Source organism: Exserohilum turcica, assembly GCF_000359705.1.
Source record: "Exserohilum turcica Et28A unplaced genomic scaffold SETTUscaffold_8, whole genome shotgun sequence".
Taxonomy (NCBI): domain Eukaryota; kingdom Fungi; phylum Ascomycota; class Dothideomycetes; order Pleosporales; family Pleosporaceae; genus Exserohilum; species Exserohilum turcicum.
Genome location: NW_007360299.1, coordinates 81,357 through 92,214, shown reverse-complemented (window position 1 = coordinate 92,214; position 10,858 = coordinate 81,357). Strand labels below are relative to the sequence as shown.

At 53.5% G+C, this 10,858-nt stretch overlaps 5 protein-coding genes across 5 annotated transcripts; 3 read left to right on the top strand and 2 right to left on the bottom strand.

Moving 5' to 3' along the window:
- The first annotated feature begins 1,963 nt into the window (after positions 1-1,963).
- On the top strand, positions 1,964-3,397 carry SETTUDRAFT_165770 (uncharacterized protein). Its single transcript, XM_008032570.1, has 3 exons — positions 1,964-2,100; positions 2,158-2,445; positions 2,505-3,397. The coding sequence occupies exons 1-3, from the start codon at positions 1,979-1,981 to the stop codon at positions 3,286-3,288; spliced, it is 1,194 nt and encodes a 397-aa protein (XP_008030761.1). The 5' UTR covers positions 1,964-1,978; the 3' UTR covers positions 3,289-3,397.
- SETTUDRAFT_165769 (uncharacterized protein) lies at positions 3,398-4,694 on the bottom strand (the record flags this gene model as incomplete). The annotated part of the gene is made up of 3 exons (XM_008032569.1): positions 3,398-3,434; positions 3,488-4,260; positions 4,323-4,694. 3 exons carry the CDS (start codon positions 4,689-4,691, stop codon positions 3,410-3,412), a joined length of 1,167 nt encoding a protein of 388 aa, XP_008030760.1. The 3' UTR covers positions 3,398-3,409.
- Positions 4,695-5,604: 910 nt separating this feature from the next.
- On the top strand, positions 5,605-7,217 carry SETTUDRAFT_142574 (uncharacterized protein; the record flags this gene model as incomplete). The annotated part of the gene is made up of 5 exons (XM_008032568.1): positions 5,605-5,738; positions 5,783-5,795; positions 5,858-5,956; positions 6,027-6,226; positions 6,386-7,217. 5 exons carry the CDS (start codon positions 5,605-5,607, stop codon positions 7,215-7,217), a joined length of 1,278 nt encoding a protein of 425 aa, XP_008030759.1.
- Positions 7,218-7,237: 20 nt separating this feature from the next.
- On the bottom strand, positions 7,238-9,379 carry SETTUDRAFT_122795 (uncharacterized protein). Its single transcript, XM_008032567.1, has 4 exons — positions 9,172-9,379; positions 9,084-9,120; positions 8,906-9,032; positions 7,238-8,856 (listed from the first exon to the last, which is right to left on the bottom strand). The coding sequence occupies exons 1-4, from the start codon at positions 9,256-9,258 to the stop codon at positions 7,392-7,394; spliced, it is 1,716 nt and encodes a 571-aa protein (XP_008030758.1). The 5' UTR covers positions 9,259-9,379; the 3' UTR covers positions 7,238-7,391.
- Positions 9,380-9,596: 217 nt separating this feature from the next.
- On the top strand, positions 9,597-10,725 carry SETTUDRAFT_44211 (uncharacterized protein; the record flags this gene model as incomplete). The annotated part of the gene is made up of 2 exons (XM_008032519.1): positions 9,597-9,800; positions 9,854-10,725. 2 exons carry the CDS (start codon positions 9,597-9,599, stop codon positions 10,376-10,378), a joined length of 729 nt encoding a protein of 242 aa, XP_008030710.1. The 3' UTR covers positions 10,379-10,725.
- Positions 10,726-10,858: the final 133 nt, after the last annotated feature.

The following is a 10,858-nucleotide window of genomic DNA, read 5'->3' as shown; positions in this document are numbered from 1 at the left end:
GAGCGACAAAAGGTTCCAAATTAGAACATGTTAAATGCGGATGTGTGAGTCGTACGAATTCTGCTGTTGAGAAAGTCTGTTAGGCCCGCCTTGCTGGTTAAACAGCTTGTATATCGGCTTGTCTACTTGGAAACTGCGGCTGTTGGAATTACTATGGGGGGTTTATGATAGTGTGAGAGACTGTGTTGAGGTATTCCAGGTCTGCTGTATTGTAGGAGACAAGGGCAAGAATGCTGTATTTTGTGGGTTTGAACGCGAGAGCGTATGAGAGGTAGTTAGATTATCCATGTGCTATGTATATACTGCTATGCAATTTTTCTCGAATTGAGGATTCACGGCACGGCGCGGCACGAAATCGACACATGGATTATACCTTGCAAGTAGAATAAGTGGTGAGGAGAATAATAGCCTTGCTACATACACTACATACATTATCCCATGCCCAGACATACACAACATATACACACACACGTATCATCATTCCAATCCCCAGCCACATGAAAACCCGCCGCTTATCCAGTTAGCCGAAGATAGCCTTGTCGATCCGAATGGTGAGGTAGCGTGTGAATATACGTCGTAAAGTATCCGTAGTCCGTGTATCGAAAGCAGCGTATTATAGCCAAGACGCCGAGGAAATTTTCAAAAGATCCTCGCTGTGATTCCGTAAAAAAAAAGACAAGAAGACGTCGCTGTATGGTCGTACATGATACGCGCAACTAGAATAGAAAATGGTGTTTTTTTCTCTCCATCTCCGCCTCTCTCTCCCTCTCTCTCTCTCCTTCATCGTGGGGAAAGCTGCATTATCCTCCAGTATCACACACACACACGAGATTGAGTCGTTTAGGAAATGGTGCAGCCAGGACCAGCGATAACACCGCGAGACACAGTGCATCCAGGGCCAGCAATGACGCCGCGCGAAACAGTGCAGCCGGGTCCTGCGATGACGCCGCGAGAAATGGTGCAGCCGGGGCCGGCGATGACGCCGCGGGAGATGGTGCAACCGGGACCAGCAATGACGCCTGCCATTTTGATTTTGGAGTTTGTGGGAGGGTTGGAAAAAACGTGAAGAGGTCTTTTTTCGTTTGAGAGGGTTCTTGAAGAGCGATTGAAAGACTTGGATGCTTGGTGGGATGGAGAACGTTTAGAGGGAAGGAAAAAGCACTGTTTTATATGTGGTTTGGACTCGAGGGGAATCGGATGGTCATGTGAGATGGGGTCAGCATGAAAGGAAGGGAGAAAGAAGCGATGTTCCCCTTTGTGGATTGTGATTGTTCTCTTGGAGTCAGGGCCTAGAATCCCTTGTTACTATTGTGCGTGGTGCGAGGGTCATAGGTGGCAAGGAAGGGGTTAGTATTGTTCTTGTTGATAGAGCGGTGGCATAACGCAGTTTTGTTATCAGGCTGCACGTTGTTTTCTTGTTATTGTTGGAAGAGCCACTATATTGCGTGTTTAGGATTATGTCAGTCCGCTGCTTTCTGAGGGCTGGTCGAACGATTGGTAGAAGTGATGGAGAAAGTTACTCCACGTGGCGTGTATTTCTCAAGCTGACAGTATGACATTGCGCTCTGCCAGGAAACCTGTGCATTGGGAATTAGCGATTTCTAGATTTGTCAAGAGCATTTATTGGATGTAAGTAAGGAGTACTATAGGCATGAGGCTGTGGCTTGGAAACCTGCTACTTACTATTGTTCTTGCGAAAGGGTTGAGTGGAAACTCGACCGCACATGTGAATCACAGTTCCCGCGAGAGATCCAAAGTCCACAACATTGCACACGCTTTGTTTCTCGGTACTGGTACACAGTGTTTGTCGGGCAAAAAGAAAGAGTGGTAGTTGGTGAAGAAACAAGCCAAGATGATGGATGCATGACGGTCCGAGGATCAATGTGGGGCCGACACACGACTAGGGACTGCATCCTTTGGTTCACATGCATGCCACCCCCGTACATCCCACACTCTACATCCCACGAGAGCCAACACAATGGCTTGCGCAGCTGCAATGCGCATGGCGAGGCCATTTCCTCGCAGCGGGCGCCCCATGCCGCTCCGGCGCTTTCTCCAGACGAGTGCTGCGCCCGCATCTGATTTTGCATTCGCTTTCGAGTAAGGCAGCTTCTGCCATGGATCGGATTCACAACAACGGCCGCTGACGGCTGTCAGTATCGACGGAGTGCTTCTTCGGAGCGCGGATCCGCTGCCTCGAGCACACCAGGCGCTTTCCTATCTCCAGGCGCACCGCATTCCATTCATCCTGCTCACCAATGGCGGCGGGAAACACGAGTCGGAGCGCGTCGCCGACCTGAGCAGTAGACTCAATGTGCCGCTCGACACGTCCATGTTTGTCCAGAGCCACACGCCCTTTGCCGACATGCATCATCTCAAGGAAAAAACCGTCATGGTGGTTGGCGGCGAGGCAGACAAGTGCAGGAAGGTGGCTGAGGCATATGGGTACGGGGGTAGCGCGATTCCCACATGGTTGTACATGACATGCTAACCAGCCAATTCAGCTTCAAGAGGGTGGTTACTCCAGGCGACATTTTGGTCGCGCATCCGGAAGTTTGGCCCTTCTCCCAGCAACTACTTTCATACTACAAGAGCTTCACCCGCCCTCTGCCCGCCCCGATCGACCCTTCTTCGCCGTCAACCTCGCTGCGGATTGACGCTGTTTTCGTCTACAACGACCCGCGCGACTGGGGCCTCGATGCGCAAACCATCAAAGACGTGCTGCTATCCGAACAGGGTATCCTGGGCACGTTATCCAAAAAGAACGGCAACCCTGCGCTGGAGAACCGTGGTTACCAGCAGGATGGCCAGCCCACAGTTTACTACTCCAATCCAGACTTGCTGTGGGCGGCAAAATACCATCTTCCACGTCTCGGCCAGGGAGGCTTCCGTGAGGCCTTTGAAGGCATCTGGGCGGCGATCACTGGCGGCGAGGCAAACGGCGTGAAGCTGCACAAGGTTGTCATGGGCAAGCCGCATCGTCCTACATATGAGTTCGCCGAGAAACGACTGATAGCACACCGGAATCACCTGATGCAGCCGCACGGTGGTGCTCTTGGCCACCTCAAGCGGGTATACATGGTTGGCGACAATCCCGCCAGTGACATTGCCGGCGGCAACAACTACAAGAGTCCACATGGCACCGACTGGGCCAGTATCTTGGTTGAGACGGGCGTCCATGTCAAGGGCACTACGCCATCACCCGAGCCACGCAAGATAGTGGGTGATGTGTGGGACGCCGTGGCATGGGCCATCTCCCAGGAACAAGGCAAGCAAATGTCTTCTTGAAAGCCATGTCATCATTTAGATTCACATAGTCTACCTTCATGGTATCATTGAAAATGTACAAAATACATACAATCAAGCTATTTGTTACACGCAATGAATTGCATCAAACCCCCCTGACGATCTATGATTCTACCCACTGGACATACCTAGACAGCCGTTAGCAACTAATTCAGGAATTCCAAGGATCAATTATACTTACATGAGATCTCCAGGCCCAAGACCCTGCACACTAGCCACCTCCTTGGCATCATGGATGAGCCCAGTGTGCACATCACGCTCGTAAATCACGACATTCTGGCTCTTCTGATTCGCAACGGCAATCATGGAGCCATCCTTGTTCATGTTGAAGTGGCGCGGATAATACCCACCCGACTTTGCGAGCTGCACAAACGCCAGCTTGCCGTCTGGCGCGGGCTTGAACGTGACAATCGAGTCACTGGGCAGTTTGGTGCTGTTAGTTGCATCCGGGTTGTCGACGGTGAAAATAGTGCCGTTGCGGTTCGCAGCCACGACAAACGAGTTGCAGGGCGACAGGGCGATTTCCGAAGCAAATGTCTTGGCCGGGACGGAAAAGTTGCCGTAGGTGCTGACTTCGTCGACTTGGGTGAAGTTCAGGCCGGCCGTCTGCGCGAGATAGTCGACCTTGTAGCTCACAATCTTGTTGCTGAGCTCGTGCACGACAAACAGATAGGTGGTGCCGGTGGGGCTGGCCGTCCAGAAGACGGCGTGGCGCGGGCCGTAGCCTTTTGTTGATTTCAGCGGCTCGTGCGCAGTGAGCAGGTTGGTTGCGGCGTCAATGCTGTAGACGTGGACGAGATCGGCGCCCAGACTCGGGAAGACAAGGTATTGGCCGGTGGGATCAAGGACGGCTTGGTGGATCTGTTCAGGCGGGCCAAAAGTCATGTTTTGCAGGTGCTGAAACGGCTTGTGCGGCTGCACTTTGAATGTTGTGATTGCGGCTTGGGGGCCAAACTAGCAGCATGAGATTAGCAAGGGGATGTGAGCAAGGGGTTGGGAGAATGACATGGACGTACATGAGCGAGTGCTATGGCCGACTTGTTATTGTAGGCTGCCATGGCTACGGCGCCACCCTGCGCAGGCACACTGGATGTTCTGTTGAGTTTGCCATCGGACTTGAGTTTGAACGTCGTCAAGGCGGCATTGGTCGCGGCTTCATCCAGACAAATAACTGTAGTCGGGCTGAGAGATGTATCCAGCCATGTAGGCAGGGCTCCGCATTCGTGGTTCTCGTTTATAACCTTCAACTTGCGGTTGGCGCCATCACATGAGAGTTCGAGAGTAGCGACTGTTCCTGGACGCGTGTCGGTGCCATAGGATGCTGTAATGAGGCGCTGTGCAACCGCAGATCCCAATACCGCCAGCGCGGCCAGAGGCATCCTCATGGTGAAAGAAAGTCGGGAGTCGTAAAAAAGAGAGTCAAAGGAATGGATGTCGGGCGTTAATATGCACCAGGCACGTGGCTTATATTGTAGGAAATGCCGATCAGCTAGTCGCAAGCTAAAAGTTAAGGATCAGGTCGAGTGTGTGTCGCACAGCCAGTAAAGTTTATTTGCAGGAAAGCATGGGGCTGGGGGCTTGGAATAATTAAATATAGGGCCACCGCCAAGGGCGGTTCGAACAATCTCAGTGTGCAATGGCGGTCTTCACAACTGAGAAACATAGGCATGGAACATTGTCCAACCACGGTGAATGCTGAGCGGCGCTAAGCAAGCTGCGGGAGCGTTTATGCTGTGCTAGTGCTTGACGCGGGAACAAAGCAACTAAAGGACTAGAGGGCCGGGCTGGTAAGTAGCGAAAAAAAGGGCCGACGGATACAGCGCGATAACAGCCGTTAAGACTGGGATTCTGTTAGTCATGGTAGTATTTGTCGGTAAAATCAAATCGTGTCGAGGGGCCTGTTGAGGTCTCAGAATCCCGTCCATGGGCCTGGGACCGGGAGCGCAGGCTGTGAAGAGACTTTGTTTGAATGCCTGTAGACAATTGTCGGATCCGAGCCGGCCGCATCACCTGGCCAGGTGAAGGAGCTGATGCCTTCGGTTTTGCTGAGTAGATGACTGAAAGGATTCTTCAGCCTCAAAGGCAGTGTGGATGGCTGTGCATATGTGTGTTGGATGAATAATGTGTGGTTCGAGGTACGGCGGCGCGTTAATGTTCCAAGCTCGGCCTTAGCAAGGACATAAGCGCAAATGCACTAGTGCGTCATCCCAACCGCACCTTTGCGCTGACCCTCTCATCAGCAACATCTCTCGCATAATAGAATCGATCCACATATAGCACTCAGCTCAGTAAGCCAAGATGACTACCTTGGATCCGGAAAACTATGCAAACTACCTGCCGGATGAGTTGCTGCTTGAGATCCTCGGCCACTTCGAGGCGTGGGACAGACTCGAGAGGCAAATCACCTTGGCTCGCTTCTCCGCCGTGAATAGGTATGCCATGACCTGCATGCTTTCTGCGTGGGCTGACCGTATAGGCAATGGTATGATGTATGCTGCAGTCGAGTATAGATGGCTTACCCATTTCACTCACCGCTTACTCCAACTATCAGGTTGCCATACAGCCACTGTACGAAGCTCCTTTTCTCCAAGGACACGGATATGACCTCTTTGTCCGCACCATAAGTCCCTCTGTCAATGCACGCATCAAGGTAATATCTCCTCACCCTCTACTCGTCTCACTCGACATCACGCACGCAAAGAGACTGACGAACCGAAAAGCCATCGCCATTATCGGGCTTAGTCAAGGAACTGGATCTATCTCACATTGTCCATCAAGGCGCCAAATCCACAACAGCCAGATTACTAGGACGCACAAAATCCTCTCTCGAAGTCTTTGTAGCACCGCAAGCCAGTTTCGCGATAAATTGCTGGGCCAGCCTGAGCAAATGCAGCCGATTGCGCGTGCTAGACTTGAGCCTGTAAGTCGCATTTTGTCCATTTCCAAAAAACAAAAAAAATTACAAATTTTCGCAAAACTTGAACAAACTAACAAACAAACAAACAAAAAAACCACGCTCAAAACTTTGATCAACAACTAAAACATGATAATACTTCAACTAACGCCACAGCTACGGCAGAGTCTCAGAATGCATCGACTTCCAATCGCTTAACCAAACCATTCGGCAGCTCTCTCAACTGCGCGAACTCTACCTCCCGCGCTGCTCCTCGCGTTATGAAAAAGCCGCATCCCCAACATCGATGCTGCGGTGGCCCCCAAAACTGCAGCACCTCGCTCTCTCCGGCTCCGTGTCAGGCCAGTTCCTCTGGGACATGCTGCAGCAGCCCAACAACTTCCCGCCTACCTTTTCCTCGCTCAGCATCCACCACTGTCCGACGCTCGACCATTCGGGCATCAAGCCGCTGCTGAGGACGCTTTCCCCGACACTAACCAACGTGGAGCTGCGGGACCTGCCCGCCGTGAAACAAGGCCGTCTGAATGGCGTTCTGGACTGGCTTCCGAATCTCGTTTCGCTTACCATAGCCCTCGACTACATCGACTCGCGCTTCGGCAACATGCCGCTGGATTTTTCGCCTGCACGCTGGCAAGACGCCAAGCCGCTGACGAGTCTAACGCTGATATCCAGTGGCCGCCAGGGCGATCCCATGCGCAGTTTTACACCTACAGACTTGTACTCGCTGCTGGACGAGCGCTATCTGGGCCGCCTGCGCTACGTAAGTATAGGATCGAGCACTGAGTGGGACAAGGAGAATGAGGCAGAGCTGGGGGCCCTCGAGTACCTGCTTTGCGAGGAGCTGGACAGGGAGAATTGGATCGAGGGACGATGGCATTACGAGGAGATTTACGCTTCGCTGGGCACCACGCACAATCTCGACTACGGCGAATGGATTGCCGAGACGCCTTTGGGCCGGAAAATGCGCCCGCGGTTTCGGGTGCTGCAAAATCGATGAGGAATATGCAAACTTGTTCAGTCATCTTAGTCATTTGTCGTATTCAACACTCAAGCAAAGTCTATGAAAGCTAATCTTTTTGCTGACAACGGCTAAACCAGAAAAATACGATCTTGCCCGCTCAAGAGGTTGAATGTGAATTGTTAGGGGGGGGGGGTAAGTCGGGTCCTCCGCTTAGGCGCTGCCGTTCACTTTGCTTCCTTGGATCGTACCACGGACACCACCCTTTCCTCCGACCTCGCGGAAAATGGCGTTTATGCTTAGGTCGGCGCCAATGTTGATTTGAACCTCGACCTTTGCGCCCTTCTTGACGCCACGGATTGCTGCCTCGCTGAGCGCCTGACCAATCTTCCATGTCTTTTCCCGGAGCTCCTCCTCCTCCTCTTCGCTGTCATCCTCGTCACTGTCCTCCTCGTCCTCCTCCTTCTTCTCAGCCTTGGGCTTAGGCTCTGGCTTGGTGACCTTGATGTGTCGCGAGCCCTCGGCAAGCTTGATAAGCACATCGCCACCTTCTCGTGGGGTCGAGATGGTCGCAGTTCGTCGGACAGGCAGCGATGTCTCTGCGTCGACAATGGGGTGGAAGACACCCGAAGACTCATCGCCTGAGATGCACAGGACACCAACGGCGGTGGAAAGGTGAGGGGTAACGGTGACCATGGGGTGTGTGCTCTGCTCAATGTCCTCGAGCTCGAATTCCTGGATGAGACTGGCCTGGATGGCGGCACCACGGACGGCCAGTTCTGAGGGATTGATGGCTGTTGGGGAGGTGGAAGGAGCCAGAACAACCGTAGATTCAGGAAAGGCCGAGCTGATGGTGGAGGCGACCTTTGGCGTGTGCGAGTTTCCACCAGCCAGAATAATCTCCGAAACATCGAGGGGATCCAACTTGGCATTCTCAACCGCGTGCGTGACGAGGCGGGCAAAGGCAGCAAACAGCTTGTTGCCAAGGAGATCGTATCGGGTGCGGTTGATGGTCGCAGTGTAGTCGATGCCACCTACCAGAGACTCGACCGAGAAGTTTGCTGTGGAACCAATGGAGAGGGCCTTCTTGACAGCCTCGCACTCGAGCTTCAGCTTGGCCAGCGATCGCTCGTTTTCCCGCGGGTCGCCAGCTGACTTGTTCTTCTTCATAAACTCCTTGGCAAAGTGGTCCATGAGGACCTGGTCGAGCTTGAAGCCGCTGACTTCGTAGTCGTGGAGCGTGGCCAGGATAGTGTAGATGCCGCCACGGGATGCGACGACAGCCACGTCGGAGCGAGTGCCACCCAGGTCGGCGACGACAATGACCTTGTCAGCCAGCTGCGCACCAGGACGAGCATCGTATGCCAGGACAGCAGCTGTGGGCTCGCTGATGAACTGCAGCACCTCCATGCCAGCATCCGACGATGCCTTTTTGAGCGCCTCCTTCTGGGCATCCGAGAAGTTTGTGGGTACGGTGATGACGGCGGCGTTGACGTCCTTTCCGAGGTAGTCAGAGGCAGAGGTGCGTAGTCTCTTCAGGTAGCGCGTAGTGACGTCGCCAATGGAAATGGTGTTTTCCTGCTCCTCTGTGCCATCACGGATGCTAAACGCCACGCCGTCCTCGTGCTCTATGGGGTGGGCCGACTGGTGGCATGGCGTGGGATCTATCGACTTGTAGCTGAGACGTGTCAGTCATGTTGGCGGCACACAAAGGTCAGGCAGCGTACTCTTGGCCGAGGAAATCGCGAAAGTACGCGACCGTGTTCTTTGCATTGCGAACAATCTGGGGCTTGGCCTGGCCGCCGTGGAGTTCTTCTCCCTCGACGTACGACAGGGCGGTGGGGATCTGGCGGTCTTTGCAGGATTAGCATTGGCGAGACTGTGGGCATGCATCAAGCGGCGCACCTCCGTCTTCGTTGGCAATAACCTCTGCCTTACCATCCTACTCAATGTCAACAATGCTCAGTAGTCGTGATGTAGAGCAGACACTTACGCCAGTGGTAAAGGCAATGGAGCTGTACGAGTTGCCAAAGGAGATTCCTATCGCAACCCGCTGCGCGGGGTCTACTTGCGCACTCATCCTGCGCGGGGGGGCGACTTTATCAAGGCGAAAATAGAAGAAGACGAAGTGTCAAAAAAGCAGCAGCCCGTAGCCAATTTCGAAAAGACAGGGCAAGGGCGGAGTGACAAAAAGACGTCCGGGGTGGCGGCGGGCGTTGTTGTTGCAAGTAGTTTCGCAGACGCGAGTTTATGGATTTCTTTTCGCGGGCTAAGAAATTCCAGAGTTCGGCCACAGGTAACGGAGGTGCTTTTTTCTCGGAAGCGCACGGGCTCACCTCGGAATGAGCTCACCCACATGCTTTTGCGACAACCACCAAACAACCTCCCCATAGCTCACTTATTTGTCCCCCCGCCAATATGGCTGCGTCGCCCACGATTGTGCTGCCGGGCGATGAAATCGCAAAGAGCGCCTTGCCGCAGGGAACAGGCAAAAAGAAGACTTTGACCATTGGCCCCGGCCTGCGACACATTCCCCCCGACACCGTCACAGCTACCATTGCCGGCGCGCTCGTCACGGACAACCGCAAGAATGCTGCTTCTGTCGAATACAACAGTGGGAGGGTAATTCAATCCATCATCTCTCCTTGTACAGTTCTCAACTAACACTTCCATAGTATCTCCCATACACAGGCGACCTCGTCATCGCAACCGTCAATGGATCCGCCGCCGAAAACTTCAATTGCCTATTAACGCCCAACACGGCGCCTGCGACACTCCCGCACCTCGCCTTTGAGGGCGCAACCAAAAAGAACAGGCCACAGCTCCCTCCCAACTCTCTGGTATACTGCCGCGTCGCAAGCGCGGGCAAGGACCTACCGTCTGAACTGACATGCGTGGATCCGTCGACGGGCAAGGGCGAGGGACTGGGGCTGCTCAAGGGCGGCATGGTATTCAAAGTCAGCCTAGGCATGGCGCGACGCATGTTGGCTGCGCGCGGCGGAATCCCGCTGCTGGAGACGCTCGGCACCAAGATTGGGTTTGAAGTCACGGTCGGTAGGAACGGGCTTGTGCATGTGGATGGCGGGAATGTCAAGGCGACGCTGGCGATTGGCCAGGCGATCCAAGAGGTGGATTCGGCGGCGCTGGGCGAGGACGCGCAACGCAAACTGGCGGCTGCCACGCTGAAGCAGTGCTCGTAGTGGAACCAGGCACGTCTTCAGCTTGCATCAGAGTATCAGACATGACGCCTTGTTCTGGTGGCGAGAGGATTATCAACGTCGTCATCCTGTGTCCGACACAACTGGCGTAACGACATCACCAAATGGCGTCATCGAAGCCAAAACACAACCTCACGCCAAACCCACGAGGGAAACCCTTCCAGAGCAACCGCAGCATCTTAAACCAAGTCATAAGAGTACCTCGGCCAGCCACATGGACGCAGAAACCAGAGACTGATCGAAAAGAAGAAAAAAAAGAAACTCGAAACCTCCTTCATCAACGTCCATACGAACCAAGCCAAATACCCATTCACGAATCGAACTTTTACGGCCAAAAATGAGAGAAAGAAGAAATGATTACATGTATATATTACCTGCCTTTTATGAGCAGGAGCAAAGGGGGGGTGGGGGGGGGGGGGGAACAAAAGAAAAAAAGCAAAAGTTGCGAAAGGCAAAAAAGGG

Excerpts from the sequence above, each read along its gene's own strand:
- SETTUDRAFT_165770 (XM_008032570.1), top strand. The coding sequence starts at position 1,979 with ATGGCTTGCGCAGCTGCAATGCGCATGGCGAGGCCATTTCCTCGCAGC. Across the intron at positions 2,101-2,157 it reads GATTTTGCATTCGCTTTCGA|TATCGACGGAGTGCTTCTTC; the intron begins GTAAGGCAGCTT and ends GACGGCTGTCAG. Across the intron at positions 2,446-2,504 it reads AAGGTGGCTGAGGCATATGG|CTTCAAGAGGGTGGTTACTC; the intron begins GTACGGGGGTAG and ends CAGCCAATTCAG.
- SETTUDRAFT_122795 (XM_008032567.1), bottom strand. The coding sequence starts at position 9,258 with ATGAGTGCGCAAGTAGACCCCGCGCAGCGGGTTGCGATAGGAATCTCC. Across the intron at positions 9,033-9,083 it reads TATTGCCAACGAAGACGGAG|ACCGCCAGATCCCCACCGCC; the intron begins GTGCGCCGCTTG and ends AATCCTGCAAAG. Across the intron at positions 8,857-8,905 it reads CGCGATTTCCTCGGCCAAGA|CTACAAGTCGATAGATCCCA; the intron begins GTACGCTGCCTG and ends GACACGTCTCAG.